This window comes from Astyanax mexicanus, chromosome 17 (genome assembly GCF_023375975.1).
Source record: "Astyanax mexicanus isolate ESR-SI-001 chromosome 17, AstMex3_surface, whole genome shotgun sequence".
NCBI lineage: Eukaryota > Metazoa > Chordata > Actinopteri > Characiformes > Acestrorhamphidae > Astyanax > Astyanax mexicanus.
The window spans coordinates 38,020,392-38,045,206 of NC_064424.1; the positions used below are offsets into that span (position 1 = coordinate 38,020,392).

A 24,815-nucleotide genomic window follows, 5' to 3' on the forward strand; every position below is an offset into this window, starting at 1 on the left:
AGGAAGCTTCAGTCTTCTGACAATACAAAGGAATACACACACTTTTATACAGTATTTGGGTGAACAAAGGTGGGGGCTTTAAGCTCCACCTTTCCTTCACTTGGGCACTCTTCTCGTGAGAGAAAGCTGATCTTGAGCAATGTCTGGGCTTTTTCAGCTGACGTCAGACAAAACCCAAGGTCGCCTCGACCAGCACCTCACGCCTTGGTACAGACTGTACAGGCCTCAGAGAAAGGGTCAGACACCTGTTTTAACAGAACTTAGTGAACTCTAGACTTTTTATCCAAATATATTATTATAAAGGTAATATAGCATATATTGATCACCAATTTAGGGCCCACAACTGCTACTACTGTTATGATTAAATAAATTTGCTTACCTTTTAAAGGGCTTGCTTCGTCTTCATTTTGTGTTGAACATGGTTCCAATAATTTTCTGGTAAATTTGTTTAATGTTTTGACAACTTAAGTATGAAAATCAAGTGAAGATGTTGCTGCTGCCACCAATTGTCCATTCCCATTACATGGTACAAGACACATCAATTGTATGACATCATAATTAGGCAAGTACAACAGCAGTAGAATGCCTGGGAAATTGGAGCTGCAGTGACCACAGGATTTACTATCTTGAGTAAAAAAAAATAAAATTCTGTCTAGTCATGTAAAGGTAAACCTCCAAATAATATACTTTGCATTAATGATATGAGTGCAATCAGGGTAAATTTCCTGCATAACGCAGATGTTTAGACGACGTATAGACGACGGGTGCGATCTCTGAAGCACGACGATGGTAATAAGACCAATGTAAGATCAATTCAAATGGAGTGCGATGCATTTAAGATGTTCAGACCTTTACAAGACGTCTTGGAGACGTATGAGTGCTATCAGGGAACTGTTGTTCTTTTGCCACCCTCAAGGTGGCGCTCGCGGCCCACAATTGGGCCCATGGGTTAAGAATCCCTACTGTAAATGACTTGTAAGATGTTTGGTGAAATCTGAGACATATTTCTTCAGAAACTCAAATGAACTCTTAGTGCTGATTCTTTGTTTAATATGAATATAACATCAGTGCGTAACAGTAATGTGTAACCAACTAAGCCATGTATACAGGTACTATAATGGGTTTATAGGTTTGGTTTAATGGTTAAAGCACATGAAAGTAACTTTTATTTAAAATACACTGCATTTAGAAAACTTACATGGGATGTCCTGTGATAATAAAACAACTGGGCACTCCAGACCAACAGATGTATCATCAGAAAAATCTGAAGAGATATCTAACAGGGATTGGCATTTCTGTAATAACTTTAAAGTGTTTATAATATTTTGAAAATAAGTAAAAGGTGTATTATATATATTATTATATAGTTCTTTAGGTGTATCACAACACATAAACATTCATCTTGAGATAATTCATGTCTAATTCCAAGATGGAATGCATTGATATATTTTTGCCAAATGTAGATTAGCTCACAACAAGTGTTTCTTCTTAAACAAGCAAGCTAAATAATTATGTTCATACATTTTAGATGCCACAGGCTGATGATGAACTTCTGTATCCTGGTGCACCTCTAAAAGGGCAAGGGGTCAGAGTCTGCTGCTGTTGATGTTCTGTCCTGCAGCATAACCTGACTGGAATAGCTCTGGAACATCTCCTCAAGATTTGTAACAAACATGTCCCTGGGTTAGTGCCAAAAAGTGTGTACCTTTTTAACACAGCTTATGAAAAGTATGGTCATTATGAACCTAATTTTTACTGCTCCTCATGTTCTATGTACTTGGGGACAAGAAAGAAAAAGTCCAACACAATGTGAAGTATACCAGTTTGTATTTGATACAGATACAAATCTTAAAAATGGCTCCTTTTTTAATGATGAAGTTTGTCATGCCAGATTAAAAACATTCTTTACATTTATTTAGAGAGACAGCAGATAAAGAAGGGGTTCTGACATACAGTGTGAAGCAGAGTACAGAGAATTAAGAGAAACTGGCCACCCATGTGAACATGATATTAGTTTACTGTGGAACCTTGATGAAATTCTAATTTTTAAAACTCTAAGAACCAGATTTGGCAAGTTCAGTGTCAGGTTATTGAACTACAGCCTAAAGACAAGAAAAGCAACATATGTGTGCCATGTGTTTGGTTTGGAGAAAAGAAACCCAACATGCACTCTCTCCTGACTCCCTTTGTAGATGAACTCTTATCTCTAGAACAGGATGGTATTACATGGAGACCAACTAGAGAATAGAGGTCCAAGGTGTTTGCACTAATATGTACAGTCATATGAAAAAGTTTGGGCACACCTATTAATCTTAATAATTTTTAGTTCTAAATATTTGGGTGTTTGCAACAGCGATTTTAGTTCTTTGGAGGTGGTCTGTGGATTATCCTTGACTGTTCTCACCATTCTTCTTCTCTGCCTTTCTGATATTTTTCTTGGCCTGACACTTCTGGGCTTAACAAGAACTGTACCTGTGGTCTTCCATTTCCTTACTATGTTCCTCACAGTGGAAACTGACAGGTTAAATCTCTGAGACAACTTTTTGTCTCCTTCCCCTGAACAACTATGTTGAACAATCTTTGTTTTTAGATCATTTGAGAGTTGTTTTGATGAGCCCATGATGCCACTCTTCAGAGGAGATTCAAATAGGAGAACAACTTGCTATTGGCCACCTTAAATACATTTTCTGATTATTGGCTACACCTGGCTATGAAGTTCAAAGCTCAATGAGGTTACCAAACCAATTTTGTGCTTCAATAAGTCAGTAAAAAGTAGTTAGGAGTATTCAAATCAATAAAATGATATAAGGGTGCCCATACTTTTGCATCCTAAACGCACCAATATGTGCAACAATAAACCATGCGGGTAGGCTGTTTTTTTTTTTTATTGGTCAGAGCTGTCTGGCGTGGAGTAAACATAAACATACGAAAAAAGTAAATATAGGTAGAAGATTCTGTGTTCCAGCGTGTTTATCTGTGTTAACTGATCTCATTCTGGTTTTTTGATCGGCACCCGAGTGTGATTACTGTTTTCACACCTGCTCAGTTACAGTTACAAACGGATCAGAGTTCGTTTTAACCAGACCAAATAGTGCTGGTGTAAAAACACCATTAAAAAAGTGTATCTGCCCATTACTAGTTTAAATACAGGAGACCCTAACTGTTTTTATTCTGGTTTAAAGGACGGTAGACAATATCTGTTTCTCTGGTGGTTTAAAGGAGGGTTGGCTCTATCTGTTCTCTTTTGGTTTAAAGGACAGTGGAGTCTATCTGTTTCTCTTCTGATTTAACGGACAGAAGATGTGATCTGATTTTCTTCTCGTTTAAAGGACGGTGGGCTCTATCTCTGCTGGTTTAAAGGAGGGTGGACTCTTTGTTTTTCTTCTGGTTTTAAGGATGGTAGATTGGTCTCCTCTGTTTTATAGGATAGTGTACTCTATCTGTTCTTCTTCTTGTATATTGGGGGTCTGGGTTCATACATTTCATCGTAATACACTTCAGAGCTACTGTAAAGGACGGTAAATATTTCCAAGTAAATATTTTTTGGACCTCCTGGCCACACCATTGGGAGGAAGGTGGATTTTATCGTTTGTTCTTCTGTTTTATTGGATGGTGGATTCCATCAGTTTATTTTCTGTCTTAAAGGATAGTGTACTCTATCTGTTCTTCTTTTGGTTTAAAGCAACAGAGGGTAGTCTCTCATAGCCTCTACAGAATATCTTCCAGTTGCATTTTTACAAAAATATTGAAGATTTAGTGTCATGATGACCTTGTGGAAATAACCTGTCAGTTTGGTCACAATTTCATAATCCACAATAATGTTATAGAACCTGTTACAGTTAACCTATTAACACAAACCAGTCAGAACTGATTGACTTATGTACTGAAGTTCTTTTAATACTTGTATAGTTATACATTTAAAGATTGTTGTAAAAACCTGTTTTGAAAACATTTAATGAAAACTCAGAAATTAGTTTAAAATGTGAATTTTTCAATCTTTAATGAACTGCAGCTATATTTTTTTAATTATTGAGTTGTCCCTAATAAATCACCAGATATGCAGCAGGCAAAGATTCAGCCTAATTGGAAAAGTATGAACAAATGTATATTATATATATTTAATAATATCACTTATAATTCAAAGCTTATAAATACTTTTAAGAAATATGCTAGGTTCCAGTTTATTTTAAACCTGCTGTGCTTGGACCCTTTATAATAATAATAATAATAATAATAATAATAATAATAATAATAATAATAATAATAATAATAATAATAACATGAAAAGTCTGACAAAACAATTGGGTTCTATGCACAATCAAAATAAACACTTTTAATTATTGTTTTTACTGTGTGCTTAATTTTGAAGAGTTTCTTCAGTGTGGGGGAAAAAGGAAAAAAAACATTCTTTCCAAAGTGTTGGAACAATCATAACCTTGGATTTTATTTTAACAAAATATCGAAAATACAGATTTTATAGAGGGCTCTCTTTTCAACTATACATGATCAAGTTAACAAAGCAAAAAATATATGTAAAAAGTCACACATGCACATACACTCACACACACACATATGGTACTCAACAAAAGGGAGTACACATTTCTGCAAATATTTTATTATATCTTTTTTTTAGGACAACACTTTCAAAATGGATCTTGGATATAATTTTTGAGTATTTAGAGGACAGTAAATCTATAGCGTCCTCTAAATTCTCCAAAATTATATCCAAGATCCATTTCTAAAGTGTCACTCAACACAGCCATTAATGTCTAAATAGCTGCAAAACAACTCACAGGAAACACGTCCAAATTGTGCCCAAAAATATTTGTGACCAGCATTGTTATCTATGCCTTTACAATCTTGAGGATAACCCACGTGTGTTTAAGTATGAATATACAGTCCATAACTTCAGATTCTTTAGCAAGTTCAGATGTCATCTTGGAAATGTGTTTGTTATCAAGAAAACTGCCATATGACCCAGTTTCTAAAATCCCTGTTTCAGAATGTCACAGTATAGGTTGAAATTCAGCTGGAATTCAGTGCTGGCAGACCATCCTTGCACCATGCTTGACAGCTATTTCGACCAAAGCTATTTATTTATCTATCCAATTTTCATGCCTGTATTGTTGTCTCATGATGAGATATAATAAAATATTTCCAGAAATGTGAAAATGCACTCAGTTTTGTTGAATATAATATTATATATATATATTTACAAACAGGGTTGGACAATGAAATTGAAACACCTGGTTTTAGAACACAATAATTTATTGTCCGGACAGTTCTGGTGGAAAGTTGAGGTGCACATTGAAGCTGTGGTTTTATGTTTTTTGGATACAATCCGGGTTAGCACAGGAACATCCCTTTCAGACAGCTTCCTCTTACAGCGTCCACAGTTAATCCTGTTGGATGTGATTTGTCCTTCTTGGTGGTGTGCTGAAATTACCCTGGATACCGTGGCTCTTGATACATCACAAAGACTTGCAAGACGTGCACCAACAATTTGTCCTCTTTTAAACTCTGGTATGTCACACATAATGTTGTGTGCATTGCAATATTTTGAGCAACACTGTGATCTTACCCTGCTAATTGAACCTTCACACTCTGCTCTTACTGGTGCAATGTGCATATAATGAGGATTGGTCACCAGGCTGCTCCAATTCAGCCATATAACCTCCCACACTAAAATGACAGGTGTTTCAGTTTCATATATATATATATATATATATATATATATATATATATATATATATATATATATATATATATATATGTATATAACATCAACATTTTCAAAAATCATCATTTGGCAACAAAGAGAAAAAGAGAAAATAATTAAAAATTAAAAATCTAATACTCCAGTTACATCCCTTGGTATGATACAATACAATACAATATGTCTAAACACTAAAGCAGTAGGATTTAGTTACAATATACTGTACAAACATTTATATACTTGCAGGAACCAACAACATTTAAACTGGCATATTTAAAATACTATACAAAATGTCCAAACGGATCAACGAAACCAGGAATGGAAATGCACAACTAGCATATAAATATATGTTCCCCTGACAAGCAAGTCTTTCTTTATGCATTATGTACAACAGAAGGAGCGGCAGACTGAAGATTTTATTATTTACAGCTAAGGCGGCATGTGAGGTACGTTAAAGGTGGGCAACACAACCACAAAGTTACAGATAATTCTTATTGCTTTAAAACACAAACAAAATGACGTCCAATCAGCCCAATATGCTAAAACAATACATTTAGGTTTGACATGTTATAGACAATAGCCACGCCCACTGCTATCATCACTGTAAACAAATTGTAAGCATCACTGTAAACACGCTCACTGAGGCCGTAAAGTCTAATTCCTTCATATTTGGGATGCATGCCTACTTTAACGACAACCATCAGGATCCTACCGTGCTATCACAGTCGGCTGCAATAATGTTGCAAATAGGTTAAATTTCATTTTTTACACTAGCTAACATTCTTTTTCATTTAATCGACTCTTAGAAACTTTGAAAACATAAGATTATTAAACACGGAGAGCAGTACACCACGCAGGTACTGAATTATTTTGATCTCAAAATTATTCTGCAGTCAGAGCGTCCAAAAGTGGAAAAACATGCTTTTAGCTTAGCACACACAGTGGGGTCCAAACATGAGTAAACACATGTGAAAAATGTTTTCTAATGCACTTAGAACTTAGAAACAATTGTTGTTACTGTTATCTATTTTATCTATTTTTGCCATATATAATTGTCTGTTGTCTTGATTATTATATAAGTTTCATAAGTATGAGTAATGAACTAATAAAAAAATGCTCTAAAAAAAAAAAAAACTCCAGACGTTTTAAAGAACTGTATTTAATGCTATCTTACACCCCACCAACAGCTTATTTTCACTATTATTACATAATTTTCCTCCTGCATCATTTAAACAGCAACAGTGCTTGTGAATATAAATAAAGTGTAAATGAGGTGTGTTCTGGTACATTTCTGTCGAATTTCTATCTTGGCAACACAGGCGCACCGCTGACTGAATACAACCTAGGCAGATGTCAACAGTCAGAAAATCATTGCTATCTTGGCAATGCAGGCAGGCATGTGTGCTCATTGCATGTCACCCCTGCTCGTAACACACACATGGACAAGCAGCAGTGCACAAGCCCAACTTTTACATTAACAGACAACAGAATACTAAATAAAATAACACTGCTGTTCCTGCAAATGCCTGCTTGCGCACCTTTACAACGTGTAATGCCCTCAACTCTTCAGAAAAAAAAAATTGTTTATATTTTTGGTTAATTATATTTATAAAATATATTCTGTAATTCAGGTTTAAATGATGAAAATGCGGACATGTTTGTGATTTCAGACCACAGGACCCCACTGTACCTACAGGTGTTATAAAATACCTAATCGATTATTTTAACTCCATAAACAACTGAAACTGAATGAAGAAATGTCTAAAATGGCTACAAAGTTCCAAATGAAAATATATATTGTTGCAGAAATGGAGTGTTGTCTCAGAAAGGACTGCTGAACTGGCATAAACACTGACTGAGGGCTGGCTTACACAGTTCTGTTGTGTAAACATCAATCCAAGACCCATACACTGAGAAATAAAACAAAAATTGTATATTGGAGTCCTTTATAAATAACTATACAGTGGAGTGAAAAAGTATTTGCCCCTTACAGATTTCTTTTCTTTTTCATTTTTGAAATATTTACATTTTTCAGATTAGCAAAATCTAAACCATTCTAGCCAGCTAAAGTTAGTATGCTAGCTCTTCGTTAATCTTAGATGTCTCCCCGGATTAGATATTTATAGGCTACTGTGATTTCCCATCGGCATTAAATGCACAATCTGAAAATGTAATACCTACAGCTAATTTACAGTAAATTTAAGACAATTAATTACCCAGATTTTTATTTAAGACATTTTAAGACTTTTTAAGGACCTGCGGGAACCCTGACATCATACTGAATGTAAAACATGGTGGTGGTAGTGTGATGGTCTGGGGCTGCTTCAGAATCTGGACAACTTGCTGTAATAGATGAAACCGGGAATTCTGCTGTTTACCAGACAATCCTGAAGGAGAATGGTAGGCTATCTGTTTGTGACCTCAAGCTCAGGTGAACTTGGATTCTGCAGCAGGACAATGATCAAAAGCACAAAAACAAGTCCACAATTTGTCTTTAAAAAAACAAACAAATTAAAAACCCTCCAATGTGTCTGAATTAAAACAATTCTGGAACAAAATACCTTCAAAGAGATGTGAAAGACTCGTTGCCAGTTATCAGTAAAGCTTCACTGCAATTGTTGTCGCCAAGGGTGGCACAACCTAGTTATTAGCGGGCAAACAATTTTTTAAACAGGGCTAGATTGGTTTGCATAGGTGTTTTCCTTTAATAAATAAAATGATCATTTAAAAAGTGCTTTTTATATATAGTTTGTTTGATAATCTGAAAAATATCGGTATGACAAAAAGGCTAAAAGTAAAGAAATCTGTAGGGGGCGAATACTTTTTCACACAAATGTATATCGGCCATTTCGCCCTTTTGGGAAAAATCAGTTATTTTCTTTACTTCTGTTATTAGTTATTAAGTTATTATTTTAAGTGCCTTCATGAATTAAGACATATATAAGTCAATATAAGCACATTTTAACATATTTCTCACAAAAGGAGAATGGTTGATATATGGTTATTCAATTAGTCGTCTCTAAACAGAGAAGCATCATACCATCGCTGTTACAGAAAAACTTTTTTCCCTCAAAATTGTGATTTCCCACAAAGAAAAAAAAAGTAAATCTAAAAGACTTTCAAAATGTCAAGTCTTATTTATTCCATTTTCTATTGTTCCATTCATCATTTTGTTTTAATTTGGACATTTTGGTACAATATGCAGTAGGGGTGGCATGAGATCTCGCGAGATTAAAACGTGACAATATTTCTCGTCAAGCTTAAACCTGTCTCACGAGAAAAAAAAACAGTACCTGAGCTCCGCGGTACAGTTAAAGAGCTCTGCGCAACAGTAGATGAGCTCCGTGGTACAGTTAAAGAGCTCCGCGCGACAGTAGATGAGCTCCGTGGTACAGTTAAAAAGCTCTGCGCGACAGTATGTGAGCTCCGTGGTACAGTTATAAAGCTCCGCGCATCAGTAGGTGAGCTCCGTGGTACAGTTAAAAAGCTCAGCGCGACAGTAGGTGAGCTTCGTGGTACAGTTAAAAAGCTCCGCGCGACAGTAGGTGAGCTCCGTGGTACAGTTTAAAAGCTCCGCGAGACATTAGGTGAGCTCCGCGAGACAGTATGAGCTCCACGGTACAGTTAAAAAGCTCCGCTAGACAGTGCTCTTGTTGTACTAATCCCTTAGCTCTGCACTGTATTTAAAAAAAAAAGTTCTGTCTCTGTTTCACTTCAAGCATAGTCTTAATATGACTGGTTATGGTTATGCATAGTTAAATTACAAGAGATTTAGGAGAAAAAAACACAAACTAAGGCTTAATATGACTGGTTGTGGTTTGCACTTATTGTTTGCACTATATAAGACCTAGAAAAGTTTTATTTTTATTTTTAATATTTATTTCTATTTCTTATAGAATTAATGTGTGAGAGAAACCAGTCTGTTAAGTTTGGGGTATATGATTTTGTCAAATAAAAGTTTTCATTTTTGACGTTTTCTTTAAAATATTATTTTTAAATCTCGTCTCGTTCTCGTGAACCCAGTCTCATGTCTCATCTCGTGATATTAGTGACTCGTCACACCCCTAATTTGCAGACAATATAAATAACAACTATCAGATTTACAATGACCAAGCCTCCCCAATAAGTATGACTGTATTAAGAAAGTTTTTCATATTGCTGCAATGTTATTAAGGTTCCCCAGGTGGGCTGCTTTTATTTATAGTGCAGCAGTGGGCTAGAACAAGGCACAAAGTCCACTAAAACGTCGCTTACTCGTTTCCTAGGGTTTTTACATTTTTACTTTCTAATTATTTTAGTTCTATTTGTAATTGTTTTTAGTTTAATATTTGATTCATTATTAATGTTGTTATCCTTTTTCATTAGATTTATTTTTTATATTTTTTTACTCATATAGTTTATTGTTCTCCCCAAGTAAACCCGAGCTTAAGAATGATGATGATGATGATTATATCAAAAAGTTTAAAATGGGAAAAACAGATACAAAGTTTTTATAGATCAGCGATGACATACTTTTGGAAATGCCCTAATAAGAGTGCACATAAGAAATTTCTCTGGTTTGTCTTCGATGCAGTTTAGTTAAAAAAAAAAAAAAAAAAAAATATATATATATATATATATATATATATATATATATATATATATATATATATATATATATTGTCCAAGTTCATTGTTAAAAAACTAAAGAAACTGCTGCTTGGTCCAAACAAAGTGTCACTAAACACACAGCATTTATCATATGCCACACAAAACAGCATACAAAAGAAAATACCCTCTTCTGACAGTGTATGTGCTGTTCTGAGAGGATTAAAAAAAAAAGCAGAACAACCTAGAAGAAAAGCCTGGCTTGGCACTGCCTGTGTCTGTGAGAAGAGTGTGCTCTGGATGAAAGGCTGTAGCTTAAGGTGTTGTCCTGACAATTTTGAACCCGTGCAATTGCTGGAGTCACACAGCGGATACCTGCTCATCTGCAGAAAACAGAAATTAAAAGAAAGGTTCAGTCAAGAGATGGGTCAGCAGTATGAAATAAAACACTGAATGGTTAGGCCTAGATAATTAAAAATTAAGCAATGTATATAATAAGTAATATAAAACAATACGGTATTTCACTGACTCTGTAAACTTGATTATGATGCCAGTTTAGGCTTCTGTGTCAGATCTCCGCCATAACAAATGAATAGCCTACACCACCTCCCTAGGTTTTCTACTTTGTGATGTGGTGATGCAGACCATAGCAACAGTGATTGGTCAAGCTAGCTTTGAAAGCGACATAGGCCATGCTGTGACTTTAAATACAACATTTCTAAAATAATAATAATAATAATAATAATAATAATAATAATAGTAATTTGCACATGCCATTTCTACACAAACAATCCATCCATGTTCTTTTTAGAAATAAATCGCAGATGGTAACCTGCATTGCAGGCAAGATATTACAATATGGACATTTTTTATATATTTTTTTATACTTTATATAAAATGTTTGAAATACAGTACCAGTATAAGGTTTGCACACAACTTAAATTCAGTGATTATTGTAGAGATGGGACAATCGATCGGCAGTGTATCGGTATTGGCCGATTTTCAGCCAAATATTCCTCTGATTTAGCCAATCCGATTCAGGAGTTCAGGGTTAAGCAGTTAATCAGAGCTGTGAGTGTGAGCCCCGCTGTCTTTATTCAGTCAGAGCTACAGCCCAGCCACGGGCTACAGGTTCAGCCAGTCTGAAGCGTTTTTACAGTTTCTAAAGTTCACCTGTGTGTGAAATAAAGGTTTTAACCCCACTAACCGGATAATACAGCTCTCTACAGTTCATCTTTCAGCCCAAGCAGCTAACAGCAGCAGTTTAGAGCAGCCGTCACGGAGTCACTGCTCGGATTACATTATAAACGGGTCAGTTAGCGCACTGCTATTCTTTTAAACTACGTTTTTAACTACGGAGTTTAGTGGACACGGCCGCCAAGTTAGACTGTCGAGGGCTACTGAAGACTATTAAAAGCTATTGGAGGTTATTTGGGGCAGAAATCAGTACAGGCTGGTTAGATAAGTGATGTCCTCGTCCCTCGTTGCGGTGAAACTGTAGCGCTGTCACAGTGATGTTTATTAACATCATTAAAACAGATTTTGTTCTTTCCAACTATTTGTGAATTTAGTTAAATGCTCTGTTTTATTGCTGTAATGTTACTTACTAAAAATCTGGAGTTTAAATCAGATTCGCACTCTCAATTACAGTTTATGAGGGCAGGCAATGCCCAATGCCCAATCTAACCTCTAGCTGGAGCTATGGATTACTGTTGTTCTTATTAAAATATTGTATTATTATCTATATATTAACAGTAAATGAGATCCGAAAAACAGGCTGTGAGGCGGCTGATGTTGGGACACATTCCTGCGGTTTTGACATATAAATATAAAAATTCTGGTGTCTTATAAATAATTACACATAACTTATGTCTCTCCTGAAAAGCGTTTATTTTGGTCAGTAACACTCTTATGTTTATTTACTATCAGCGTAGACTAACTATGGACTATGAACTGGGCTGCAGACAAAAATATTTTTTCCCAGCCACACATCAAAGTACTTTCAACATTAAATTAACCAATTTAGAACGCTGTGTTAAAACACATGCAGTGTTTTCCACACATAGATAATTTGGTGTTGAACATAATGGTAAGGTATCCCTTGTGATTGTATTTAATAAAACTGAAACGTGTTCAAGTCAGTGTCATTTTTTGTGTTTTTTTCCAAAGTACACTACAGATCTGTGGGAAACACTGCACACATTCTCACATCAAATAGAAAATGTCTATACTACTTTTTGTTACAGGTTTAAACGATTACAGTGGAATTTGATTCAGGGCTTGACAGCTAGAGGAGGTGGTCTCGGTCCGGTTCCAAACTTTGGAGCGGTTCCCTTTTGGTTAATTTGAGCTAAACTGCTGTTCAGTTACAGAGATAGCCTTTAATAGTAGCCAATAATTACCATAGCTAAGAAACAAACACTGTCTCTGCTGTTGCTTTATGCTAAACAGTTTTCACACTGAATGCCATAGCGCAGCGTTCATTGCTCACAGCTAGACAACTCCGTTTCTTACGCTGAACATTCAACTGAAAATACTGTATTTAAAGGCACAAAAGCAAATTTTTCGCATTTAGCTACACCCTATACAAAAATACGTAAAAACCTCATACCTCGACTGTGGGAGGCCGCCCTGTGCGCCAACCTTACTTCCTCTCTCTCTCCACTCCCTCTCTGCTCCCTCTTGATCTCCTTTTCCTCTCCACTTCATCTTTCTCTCTCCCCTTCCATTCCTCTCTTCTTCCACTCCCTAACCCTTGCGGCTCTCTCTGCTTTCCCCTTTACGTTCCCTGTTCCTCTCCGCTCCCTCTCCACCTCCTCTCCACTCCCTCTCCACTTTCTCTCTAATTCCTCTCCCTCTTTTCTTCCGCTTCCTTTCTGCTCTCTCCCTCTTTGCTCCCTTTTCGCTTCCTCTGCCTCTCCCTTCTCTCTCCTCTTTTCACTTCCTCTCCGCTTCCGCTCCCTCTCTGCTTTTTCTCTTTCTCTGCTTCCGCTCCCTCACCCTCTCGGTTCCCTTTTGTTTTTACTCTTCGCTCCCTCTTCCTCTCTGCTCCCTCTTGATCTCTTCTTCCCCCATTACACTTCCTTTTTCTCTCCGCTTCCACTCCCTCTCCCTCTACGCTTTTTCTCCCACTCTGCTTGCGCTCCCTCACCCATTCCTTTTAATTTTTTTCTCCGCTTCCTCTCCCTCTTCTCTCCCTCTCATTTTTGCCTCTTATTCTCCCTCTCCACTTCCTCTCCCTATCTGCTTCAGCGTCCTCTGCCTCTCCACTCCCTTTTTGCTGTCGCTGCCTTCTCTCCCTCTTTTCTTCCACTTCCTCTCTGCTTTTTTCTCCCTTTATGCCCTCTGTCCATCTCTGCTCTCTTTCTCTTCTCCCCACTTCATCTCTCTCTCTTCTTCCACTCCCTAACCCTCTCAACTCCCTCTGCTTTCCCCTTTACGTTCCCTCTTCTTCCTCTCTGCTTCCTCTCAGACACTACCGTTCCGCTTTTTCTCCACTCCCTTTCTGCTTTCTCCCTCTGCCTTCTCTCCCTCTTTTCCTCCACTTCCTCTCTGCTCTCTCTTCATCTCTGCTTTCTCTTTCTCTGCTCTCTTTCTCTCCGCTCCCTCTTGATCTCCTCATCGTCTCCCTCTTTGCTTCCTCTCCCACCGCGCTTCCCCTCCCTGTGCACTTCCGCTCCCTCACCCTCATGGTTTCCTTTGTTTTTCCCCTCCGCTTTGTCTCATTTCTACTCCCTCTCCGCTCCCTCTCTGCTTTGTCTTCCTCGCTGCTTTCTCTCAACGCTCTCTCTGCTTCCTCTAACTGTACTCTTCCTCTCCCTTTCTGCTCCCTGTTCGATTCCTCTCCCGCTCCTCTCCCTCATGTGCCGCATTCACCGCATTTATACTGTATGTCTTCTCATACTCTCTACACATAGAGGGAGCACATTTTTTCATTTTAACAGGTACAGTCATATGAAAAGGTTTGGGCACCCCTATTATTCTTAATCATTTTTTGTTCTAAATATTTGGGTGTTTGCGACAGCCATTTCAGTTTGATATATCTAATAACTGATGGACACAGTAATATTTCAGGATTGAAATTTGCAAGTTGTTCTCCTATTTGAATCTCCTCTGAAGAGTGGCATCATGGGCTCATCAAAACAACTCTCAACTGATCTAAAAACAAAGATTGTTCAACATAGTTGTTCAGGGGAAGAGACAAAAAGTTGTCTCAGAGCTTTAACCTGTCAGTTTCCACTGTGAGGAACATAGTAAGAAATGGAAATCATCTTGCTGCAGATGGTGTCACTGTGGATCGGTCAACAATACTTTGCACAAGGAGAAGCTGTATAGGAGAGTGATGCGAAAGCACACCTCAGGCGACTCTGTTTGTGGCGTGCTTGCAGAAATGGCTTCTTTCGCATCACTGATGATGTTGCAGCTCTTTGGAGGTGGTCTGTGGATTATCCTTGACTGTTCTCACCATTCTTCTTCCTCTGCCTTTCTGATATTTTTCTTGGCCTGACACTTCTGGGCTTAACAAGAACTGTGTCTGTGGTCTTCCATTTCCTTACTATGTTCCACACAGTGGAAACTGACAGGTTAAATCTCTGAGACAACTTTTTGTATCCTTCTCCTGAACAACTATGTTAAACAATCTTTGTTTTTAGATAATCTGAGAGTTGTTTTGATGAGCCCATGATGCCACTCTTCAGAGGAGATTCAAATAGGAGAACAACTTGCAAATGGCCACCTTAAATACCTTTTCTCATGATTGGATACACCTGGCTATGAAGTTCAAAGCTCAATGAGGTTACCAAATTAATTTTGTGCTTCAGTAATTCAGTAAAAAGTAGTTAGGAGTATTCAAATCAATAAAATGATAAGAGTGGCCATACTTTTGCACCGGTCAAATTTTGGTTTAATGCAAATTGCACATTTTCTGTTAGTACAATAAACCTCATTTCAATCCTGAAATATTACTGTGTCCATCAGTTATTAGATATATCAAACTGAAATGGCTGTTGCAAACACCCAAATATTTAGAACTAAAAATGATTAAGATTAATAGGGGTGCCCAAACCTTTTTATATGACTGCAAATCAAGTATTTGTAACCAATCTGACAGTTAATTCACACTTTATACTTTTTTTTAAGGATAAAATTGTAAAACGTCCCTGCTGCCAGAGAACAACTTTTTGTTGTTTTTACATCTTTTTACATAGTGATTTATTACAATGTAGGACACACTGTACTATACTTATCACATGTAATTCTGACAATCACATTTTTTTTATTATAAAGACTATAGGTTTTATATAATTTTTTTGATAGTATCATATTGTAAAAAAGATATGATATTTTAATGTAACAAAGACATTGCAACAGTTTATTTTACAATAAATTCCGGCAGCCAAAACCTTACCCTATATTACCCTAAATACAGTGTATCACAAAAGTGAGTACACCCCTTACAATTCTGCAGATATTTAAGTATATCTTATCATGGGACAACACTGACACAATTATTTGACACAATGAAAAGTAGTCTGTGTGCAGCTTATAAAACTAATTTATTAATTTATTCTTCCCTCAAAACTTAATATACAGCCAATAATGTCTAAACCACCGGCAACAAAAATGAGTACACCCCTATAAGACTACACCCGTAAATGTCCAAACTAACCACTGCTTGTCATTTTCCCCAAAATGTCATGTGACTCGTTAGTGTTGCTAGGTCTCAGGTGTGCATAGGGAGCAGGTGTGTTCAATTTTGTAGTCCAGCTCTCACACTCTCATACTGGTCACTGAAAGTTCCAACATGGCATCTCATTGCAAATAACTGTCTGAGGATCTTAAAAGACAGAATGAAGTTTTGCAGAATGAAGATGGCCAAGGCTACAAGAAGATTGTCCAAATGCTGTTTTTGAAAGTGAAAAAAGTGCTGTCAGCATTGCTGCAAAGATTGAAGAGGTGGGGGGGTCAGCCAGTAGGTGCTCAGACCCATGCCGCACAATACATTAAATTGGTCTGCATGGCTGTCATCACAGAAGGTAGCCTCTTCTGAAGTCTGTACACATAAAAGCCAGCAAACAGTTTGCTGAAGACATGTCAACTGTAATGGCTAGGGGCCGGCCGAGGGCTTCTTCGGCCGCCAGGGGGAGGTCTTGAGCCCCTAATCAGACCTGATCCACTCCACCTGGGTTTGCCCCTATATAAACCCTGAAATTCAGGTCCTCTGGGCTGGATCTTTGAAGCTCATGAGAGCGAATCTATGCCCGATTTTTCTCTGAGCTCTGGCTCTCATTTCCCTTCTGCTTCTATCCTTTATTTCCCTCTCGAGTTTGGTGTGGCTGTGTAGAGCTGTGTGCTCCACCGCTCTCCTCTTGTTCTCTGAGTCTTTGTTTGTTTGTGTGTGTGTGTGTGGCAGCCCGCGAGGCACGCGGTGTGCTCACCTTTTCTCTCCCCTCGCTGTTCCTCTCCTCTCTGGTGGAGCAGCGTTTAATCCATAAGAACCCCAGTTCACTTCTTTGTTTAGTTTGGAATCTCTTTTGTTTTCACCTTGTTTTATAAGAGGTAGCCGCACTTCCTAGGCGATCTTTATTTACGTTTTCTCCCCCCTCTCTCTCACTCACGTGAATAAAGATATATATATATATATATATATATATATATATATATATATATATATATATATATACAAATATAATATTATTATATATCCTATTAATATATATATATATATATTAATGATTATATATTATTATTATTATCATTATTATTATTATTATTATTATTATTTCCCTTTTTTCTTGAGTTTACCTGCTTTGAGATCTACTGTTCTGCCACTGGGTTCTACAACTCTCTGGGCTGGAGTGCCACCTATCTGTAGCACTCCAACCCATTACAGAAAGATCCAGCCCAAACATGGATCCAGCAGAACAGTTGGATCTTGAGCAGGTAAAAATTGCCCTGGGGAACCAGGGGGTGGCAATAGGGAAGCATGAGCAGACCCTACAGCAGATCTTAGCCCAGCTGCAGGGTCTGACGGCCAGGCTGGCCCGGAACCCACCCCCAACCATTCAACCAGTTCCCCAGGGGCCGGACCCTCTTCTGGCAGAGCAGCCTGCGGCGGCTGCACCCCCCTCTGCACATTTAGTTGAGCCACAGTTACCGGCTCCCATGCGCTACGGGGGCGAGCCAGGGGGCTGTAGGGGTTTCCTCCTACAGTGCTCGCTGGCTTTCGAGCTACAACCCTCCCGCTTTCAGTCGGAGCGGGCCAAGGTGGCATACATCATCTCCCTCCTCACCGGAAAGGCATTAGTGTGGGCAACCCCAGTATGGGTACACCACCCGGGTGTTTGCACCACAGCTATGCTGTTCGCGGAAGCTCTTTCGCGAACATTTAACCTTCCGGTTCGAGGAGAGGAGGCGGGGGCCCGCCTCCTGAACCTGCGTCAGGGTAGGAGGTCGGTGTCTGAGTATGCCATCGAGTTCCGTATGCTCGCGGCTGAAAGTGGGTGGAACGCTAGTGCGCTCGCCAGCGCATTCCATCACGGGCTCAATGAGGATCTCAAGGATGAGCTCGCCCATCGCGACTCACCAACTACACTTGATGACCTCATTGAGCTCACCCAGAGGCTGGATAACCGCCTAAGGGAGCGGTATAGGGTACGGACTGGGGATGGACCCCCCAGACCTACAGGTAATAGAGGGCGGCCCATTCAGTTGAGGCACACGCGCCTCTCGCAAGAGGAGCGAGACACCCGTATGCGAGACGGCAGGTGCCTCTATTGCGGGACAGCAGGGCACCAACGCACCGACTGTCCACAGTTGGCGTTGAAACGCCAGCATCCGTTAGGGGGTGAGGAACCCCTAACAGACCGACCCGGGTTCCCTTGGACTACAGGGGTTTTCCTCAACGCCACTCTGGCATGTGGGGACTCTGAGGTCCGCCTGCCCGCCTTCCTGGATTCAGGAGCGGCGGGTAACTTCCTGGACGCAGCCACAGCCAGGGAGCTAGCCTTGCCGCTGGTCCGTCTGAGGGAGCCCCTGCCTATAGAGGCGATTGACGGGCAGTCCCTGGAGCCAGGGATGGTGTCACATCAAACACGTCCCCTCACACTGCGAGTCGGGTCGCACTCTGAACAGATCACGCAGTTCATCATCAGCGCCCCTGACTTGCAGCTGGTTCTGGGATTCCTCTGGCTCCAGAGGCATAACCCCCATGTCGACTGGCTGTCCCGGTCAGTGTTGGCATGGGGGCCCGCCTGTCGGACCTCCTGCCTCCAGCCTTCCCGAGCCCCCAGAGGCATAAACCTCGGTCCTGAGGCTGCTGACCTTTCCCGAGTGCCCACCGACTACCATGACCTCGGGGAGGTGTTCAGCAAAAAGAAGGCCCAGATACTGCCCCCCCACCGCCCCTGTGACATGGCCATCGACCTTCTCCCTGGAACTAGTCCCCCCAGGGGAAGGTTATTCTCCCTGTCAGGCCCCGAGCGCCGGGCGATGGAACAGTATATTCAGGAGGCTCTGGCCCTGGGTTTCATTCGACCCTCTTCCTCCCCGGCCGGCGCCGGCTTTTTCTTTGTAGGGAAGAAGGATGGGGGTTTGAGGCCCTGTATAGACTACAGAGGCCTCAACAAAATAACGGTCAAAAACCGTTACCCCCTACCCCTCATGTTGTCCGCCTTCGAGGCACTGCAGCAGGCCACCATCTTCACTAAGTTGGACCTGTGCAGTGCCTATAATCTAGTCAGGATCAAGGCGGGCGACGAATGGAAGACGGCGTTCATCACCCCCTCTGGGCACTATGAGTACCTAGTACCTGGTACCTCACCAGCCCTTCGGGTTGATGAACGCCCCCGCTGTCTTCCAGGGGTATATTAATGAGGTGCTCCGGGAGGCGTTGGACAGGTACGTGTTCGTTTACCTGGACGACATACTCGTGTATAGTCGTTTGGTAAATGAACACGTCACCCATGTCCAACGTGTGCTCCAGCTACTCCTAGAGAACCACCTCTACGTCAAACTGGAGAAGTCCGAGTTCCATGTGCAGACAGTGTCCTTCTTGGGATTCGTGGTGTCCCATAACACCCTGCACATGGACCCCACCAAGGTCAAGGCAGTCGAGAGCTGGCCCCAACCCACCTCAGTACGCCTGGTCCAGCGCTTCCTGGGCTTTGCTAATTTTTTCCGGCGTTTCGTCCGGAACTTTAGCACTGTGGCCGCCCCACTGACCACCCTGACCAGGAAGACCTCAGGGCGGTTCACCTGGACCACAGAAGCCCAGGAGGCATTTGAGGCAATCAAGAACCTGCTGACCAGGCCGCCAGTTCTCCGACTGCCTGACCCTGGACTCCCATTTGTTGTGGAGGTGGACGCCTCTGAAGTAGGCGTGGGTGCGGTCTTGTCCCAGCGGGCGGGGCTGGATGGCCGACTGCACCCATGTGCCTACTATTCCCACCGTCTGACCCCTGCCGAGCAGAGGTATGACGTGGGAGATAAGGAGCTCCTGGCGGTGAAGCTCGCCCTAGAAGAGTGGAGGCACTGGCTTGAGGGGGCTGAACACCCCTTTCTGGTCTGGACAGACCACAAAAACCTGGCCTACATCCAACAGGCCAGGCGCCTAAATCCACGCCAGGCCAGATGGGGGTTGTTTTTTACCCGGTTTGATTTCGTCTTGTCATACCGCCCTGGATCCAAGAACATCAAACCGGACGCCCTCTCTCGCCAGTGGGAACCCCTTCCTCTCCTAAGCGAGCCCTCCACCGTTTTACCTCCAGCCAGGATCCTGGCACCCCTTCAGTGGGGACTGAATGGTGGCCCCGCATGGAAAAAGACGTGCGTGCCCACGTGGCCGCCTGTGTAACCTGTGCGCAGGGTAAGGACCCCAGAACCAGGCCCACGGGTCTACTGCACCCTCTAGCAGTCCACTCACTTCCCTGGTCACACCTGTCCATGGACTTTATCACGGGGTTGCCCCCATCTCGGGTTTTCCAAGGCTGGTCGCTTTGTGGCCCTGCCCAAGCTACCAACCGCGCAGGGGACTGCAGAGGTGCTGCTGGACCAGGTGGTCCGCATCCACGGACCACCCGCTGACATCGTGTCGGACCGTGGGGTGCAGTTCACCAGCCGGTTCTGGGGGGGCCTTTTGCCGCTTACTGGGGGCTGAGGTCAGTCTGTCCTCAGGGTTCCACACCCAGTCCAACGGACAGACAGAGAGGGTCAACCAGGATCTGGAACGGACCCTCCGCTGTCTGGCGTTGGCGGCCCCGTCTACCTGGTCAGACCAACTGAGGTGGGCGGAGTATGCCCATAATACACTCTGGCACTAGTCCTCAGGGATGTCACCCTTCGAGTGCCAGTTCGGTTTTTATGCTCCGCCTGCCTTCCCTGGACAGGAGACGGTAACGGGGGTGCCTTCAGCCGACCAGACGGTTAACCGTTGTCGCCGGGCTTGGAGAAGGGCTCGGGCCGCCCTTTTGTCTGCCGGGGCGATGCAGAAGCGTCACGCAGACAAGAGGCGGAGGCCTGCGCCCTCCTATCGGGTCGGACAATGGGTCTGGCTCTCGGCCAAGGACATCCCACTGCGGGGCAGCCCACGCAAGCTGGCTCCACGGTACCTGGGACCCTTCAAGGTAGTGCGCCGGATCAATCCGGTGTCCTACTGCCTCGCCCTGCCCCCTGCCATGAAGGTACACCCGACCTTCCACGTGTCCCGCCTGAGACCCTACCTCTGCTCCGTTGATCCTGCCTCTCCCCCCGGACCCCGTGTCGTGGGTGGTGCCCCTGCCTACACTGTCCGCCGGCTCCTGGACTCCCGTCGGGTGCGCAGGAGCCTCCAGTACTTGGTGGATTGGGAGGGCTATGGGCCGGAGGAACGGTCTTGGGTGCCCTCCAGGTACATCTTGGACCCCGATCTGGTGAGGGCCTTCCGGCGGGACCGTGCGGCGGGTTTAGGGCTGTCGGGTGCCACCCCTCGGAGGGGGGGTCCTGTAATGGCTAGGGGCCTGCCGAGGGCTTCTTCGGCCGCCAGGGGGAGGTCTTGAGCCCCTAATCAGACCTGATCCACTCCACCTGGGTTTGCCCCTATATAAACCCTGAGATTCAGGTCCTCGGGGCTGGATCTTTGAAGCTCATGAGAGCGAATCTATGCCCGATTTTTCTCTGAGCTCCGGCTCTCATTTCCCTTCTGCTTCTATCCTTTATTTCCCTCTCGAGTTTGGTGTGGCTGTGTAGAGCTGTGTGCTCCACCGCTCTCCTCTTGTTCTCTGAGTCTTTGTTTGTTTGTGTGTGTGTGTGTGGCAGCCCGCGAGGCACGCGGTGTGCTCACCTTTTCTCTCCCCTCGCTGTTCCTCTCCTCTCTGGTGGAGCAGCGTTTAATCCATAAGAACCCCAGTTCACTTCTTTGCTGAGTTTGGAAGCTCTTTTGTTTTCACCTCGTTTTATAAGAGGTAGCTGCACTTCCTAGGCGATCTTTATTTACGTTTTCTCCCCCTCTCTCTCACTCACGCTCGGCGCGAGGTTTGTTTTCCACCGTTTTTTTCCTCCGCCCGTTTTCGTTGCTCCGCCCCTTTCGGCGGAGCCTTATAAGGCGATTAAAGCGGCCGCGTCCCAATCCGCTCGCTGGTTCAGCGGTTAGAGCATTGGGCTGCGGCCGCGACAGCCTGGGTTCGATCCCCGCGTGGAGCGGGGTTTAATAAGGACATATATATATATATATATATATATATATATAAATAAATAAATAAATAAAGATATATATATATATATATATATACAAATATAATATTATTATATATCCTATTAATATATATTAACGATTATATATATTATTATTATTATTATTATTATTATTATCATTATTATTATTATTATTATTATTTCCCTTTTTTCTTGAGTTTACCTGCTTTGAGATCTACTGTTCTGCCACTGGGTTCTACAACTCTCTGGGCTGGAGTGCCACCTATCTGTAGCACTCCAACCCATTACATCAACAAAGGACATGTCATGTATTATTGGAACCATGTCCTATTGTCTGATGAGACCAAGATTCATTTGTTTGGTTCAGATGGTCTCATGGTGGTCGCATGGTTGTGGGAATGCCATGGTCTGAGGCTGCATGGGTGCAGCAGGTGTTAAGGAGTTACACTTTATCTGGGGCAGTGCTGTATATTGAGGATTTTGAGGAAAGAATAACTTGTTATATAAGCTGCATACAGACAACATTTCATTGTGTCAAAGAGTCATTTTATCACTGTTTTCCCATGAAAAAATATTATTAAATATCTGCAGAAATGTGATACACTGTAACTTCAGAAAGCAATATATTCATTGAGCAAATGTGCCAAAGCTTTAGATCAGAACTGCAAGAACTACTGTAGAGCAGCAAGCAGGCATGCCATAGACCACTGCAGTAGTTGGCACCATATTGTTTATGCCCATATTTGGGGCATTTCTTTGGTCTATGGCAAAATAAAAGGGTTTTTCAAAAACTCGCCTTTATCACATTCTACGGTGAATAAATATGTTCTGTGTACATCTTCCTCCTGAACATCACTGGATCCTTACAAAATCGTTTTAGAGTCGTAAGTAGAAAAATACTAGCTTTAAGCTAATGCTAAAGCAATGCTGAACTGGTGTCACAGCACAACCTGAGAACGCGAGCAAGCCGCAAAAATAACTAATCAACTAACTGCCCTCGCTGAGGCGAGCTGGGAGTGTTACAGCAGGAAAACAAGAATAGTGTTACTCCAGAACCACAGAGCTAAACCAGCTGAGTGAAGAACCAAATACCTCTTTTCCACCAAAAAAGTGCTGGTGCCGGAGCCTGTTCCTGCGGACCTTTTTAGAATCGGCCCGTGAATGCGGGCGTCAACAGAAGTCAGGGAATGATTTGAAAACAACATGGCGGAACCCAAAGTCCTTTTAAAACTTGTGTTGATTCATTTTCATTCATTTAGCTGCTTCTGCTGCTCTTAGCTGTGAATGGAGGTGAGGTTTATAAACAACTTTGCCCGGAGACGCTTCAACCGCACGCCTCACAAGTTTGCTGGTTCCAGACCAGCAAGATTGTGGGGCCAGAACGGAACCGGCTTTTCTGGCCCAGAACCTGTGATTTTGCGGTGGAAACGCAAAGAACTGTTCGGGAACCTGGCACCAGCACCGGCACCATAGCGCCCTAAGAGTCTAAAACATTTATATTAAAAAGGCTTAATGTGGGTTTTAACGTGGCTTAATGTAATAAAACAACAAGCCAGAAACACCAAACTTCTCTCCTTTATTTTACTGCATAATAAAGTAGATTTTAAACAGCACAACAAATTATGTATTTTCATTTTGATGGTGTAGCTGGTCTGTCATATATAACCAGGGTGGTTGACCAGAATAATTAGTGCTCATACAGATAGAGTAGATAGGGCAGTTAGTTCATTAGTACAATCAGCTAGGCTTTAATATGCTATAAAAATACGACTGTAGTTTGCAAATCGAGTCCACTCGCACTGTGCTGTGACGTCAGTTCAGTGCACTGTATCATTAGCTAAAAGCTAGCATTATTGTTATTATGACTCTAAATGATCGCACAATTCAGAGAATTCAGTGATGTTCTAGAGAAAAATGTACACAGAATAAAACGCATAGGGGTCTGAACATAATAACATAATTTACCACAGAATATGATAGAAGCATTTTTTAAAAAAGCTCATTCATTTTGCCATAGATAAATGCAGCTTAGATATGGAAATCCAAATATGGGCATTTAAGAAGTACAGAATGACGCATAACTGCAGTGGTCTATGGATGGCATGCAGGTTCAGAGGTTTTTCTGCACATACCCTCCTCACTATCTGCTAGAGCCTGGAGGATTACACTGGGAGGCCGTGACAGGGAGCCATGCTGACTGGCCGCCAGTCTTCGTGCATCAGCCTGGACGCTGGGGCATTGGAGCAGCTTGGACCTTTGCAAGGCCACGCTATAGTCAGGTGGCTTTAAATGTGCTGACCGCAGAGCTTCTCCCTCATCGCCCAAGGCCAGACCTTGGTACCCAGGAGGAGTTGGGGGCGGAGCCCTGTATCTATCATCTTTGCATGGCGAGGTTACACAGTACACTGCCGGCCACCAGGAAACGGGGACGGGAAAAGGGGAAGGAGGGAAGGGGAGGAGTAATGGGGAAAAACAGACAGCAAAAAAAAGAAAGAAAAATGGAGCACGTAAATAAACGAGACGTTCACAAAATAACAGACCACTTAAATCAAAATCACATTCAAGCATGCAAACATAGAAGGCAACAGCAGATTTGCAGCAGCATGTTTGTGTTCATCCCTCCCTTATGTTCATCCCTCCCTTACAGACAACATAAACTTGACCATGGTGTTGGCATACATGTGACTTTAAATGCATAGTCCATGTAGTACAATAAGTCTGTAATAATTAATAGTGATTTAATGCCATCCACAACAGAGCACTGGAGAACTCACATTCACCCCTAGGATGTATCCAAACTGTGCTAAACCTTCCAAAATATATA

General features: G+C 41.9%; 1 protein-coding gene across 12 annotated transcripts in view; it reads right to left on the reverse strand.

Moving 5' to 3' along the window:
* Positions 1–10,350: 10,350 nt before the first annotated feature.
* The window catches only part of LOC103043076 (rap guanine nucleotide exchange factor 6), a 296,213-nt gene continuing 281,748 nt past the window's right edge, over positions 10,351–24,815 (reverse strand). For 11 of the 12 annotated variants that reach the window (XM_049466446.1, XM_049466442.1, XM_049466440.1 and 8 more), the window contains 2 exons: positions 24,124–24,396; positions 10,351–10,686 (listed from right to left, as the gene is read on the reverse strand). In XM_049466446.1, coding sequence (XP_049322403.1) covers positions 10,664–10,686; positions 24,124–24,396 — 296 coding nt within the window. In that variant the 3' untranslated portion in view covers positions 10,351–10,663. The remainder of the gene's footprint in view (positions 10,687–24,123; positions 24,397–24,815) is intronic. The other variant, XM_049466447.1, reaches the window with a different exon arrangement.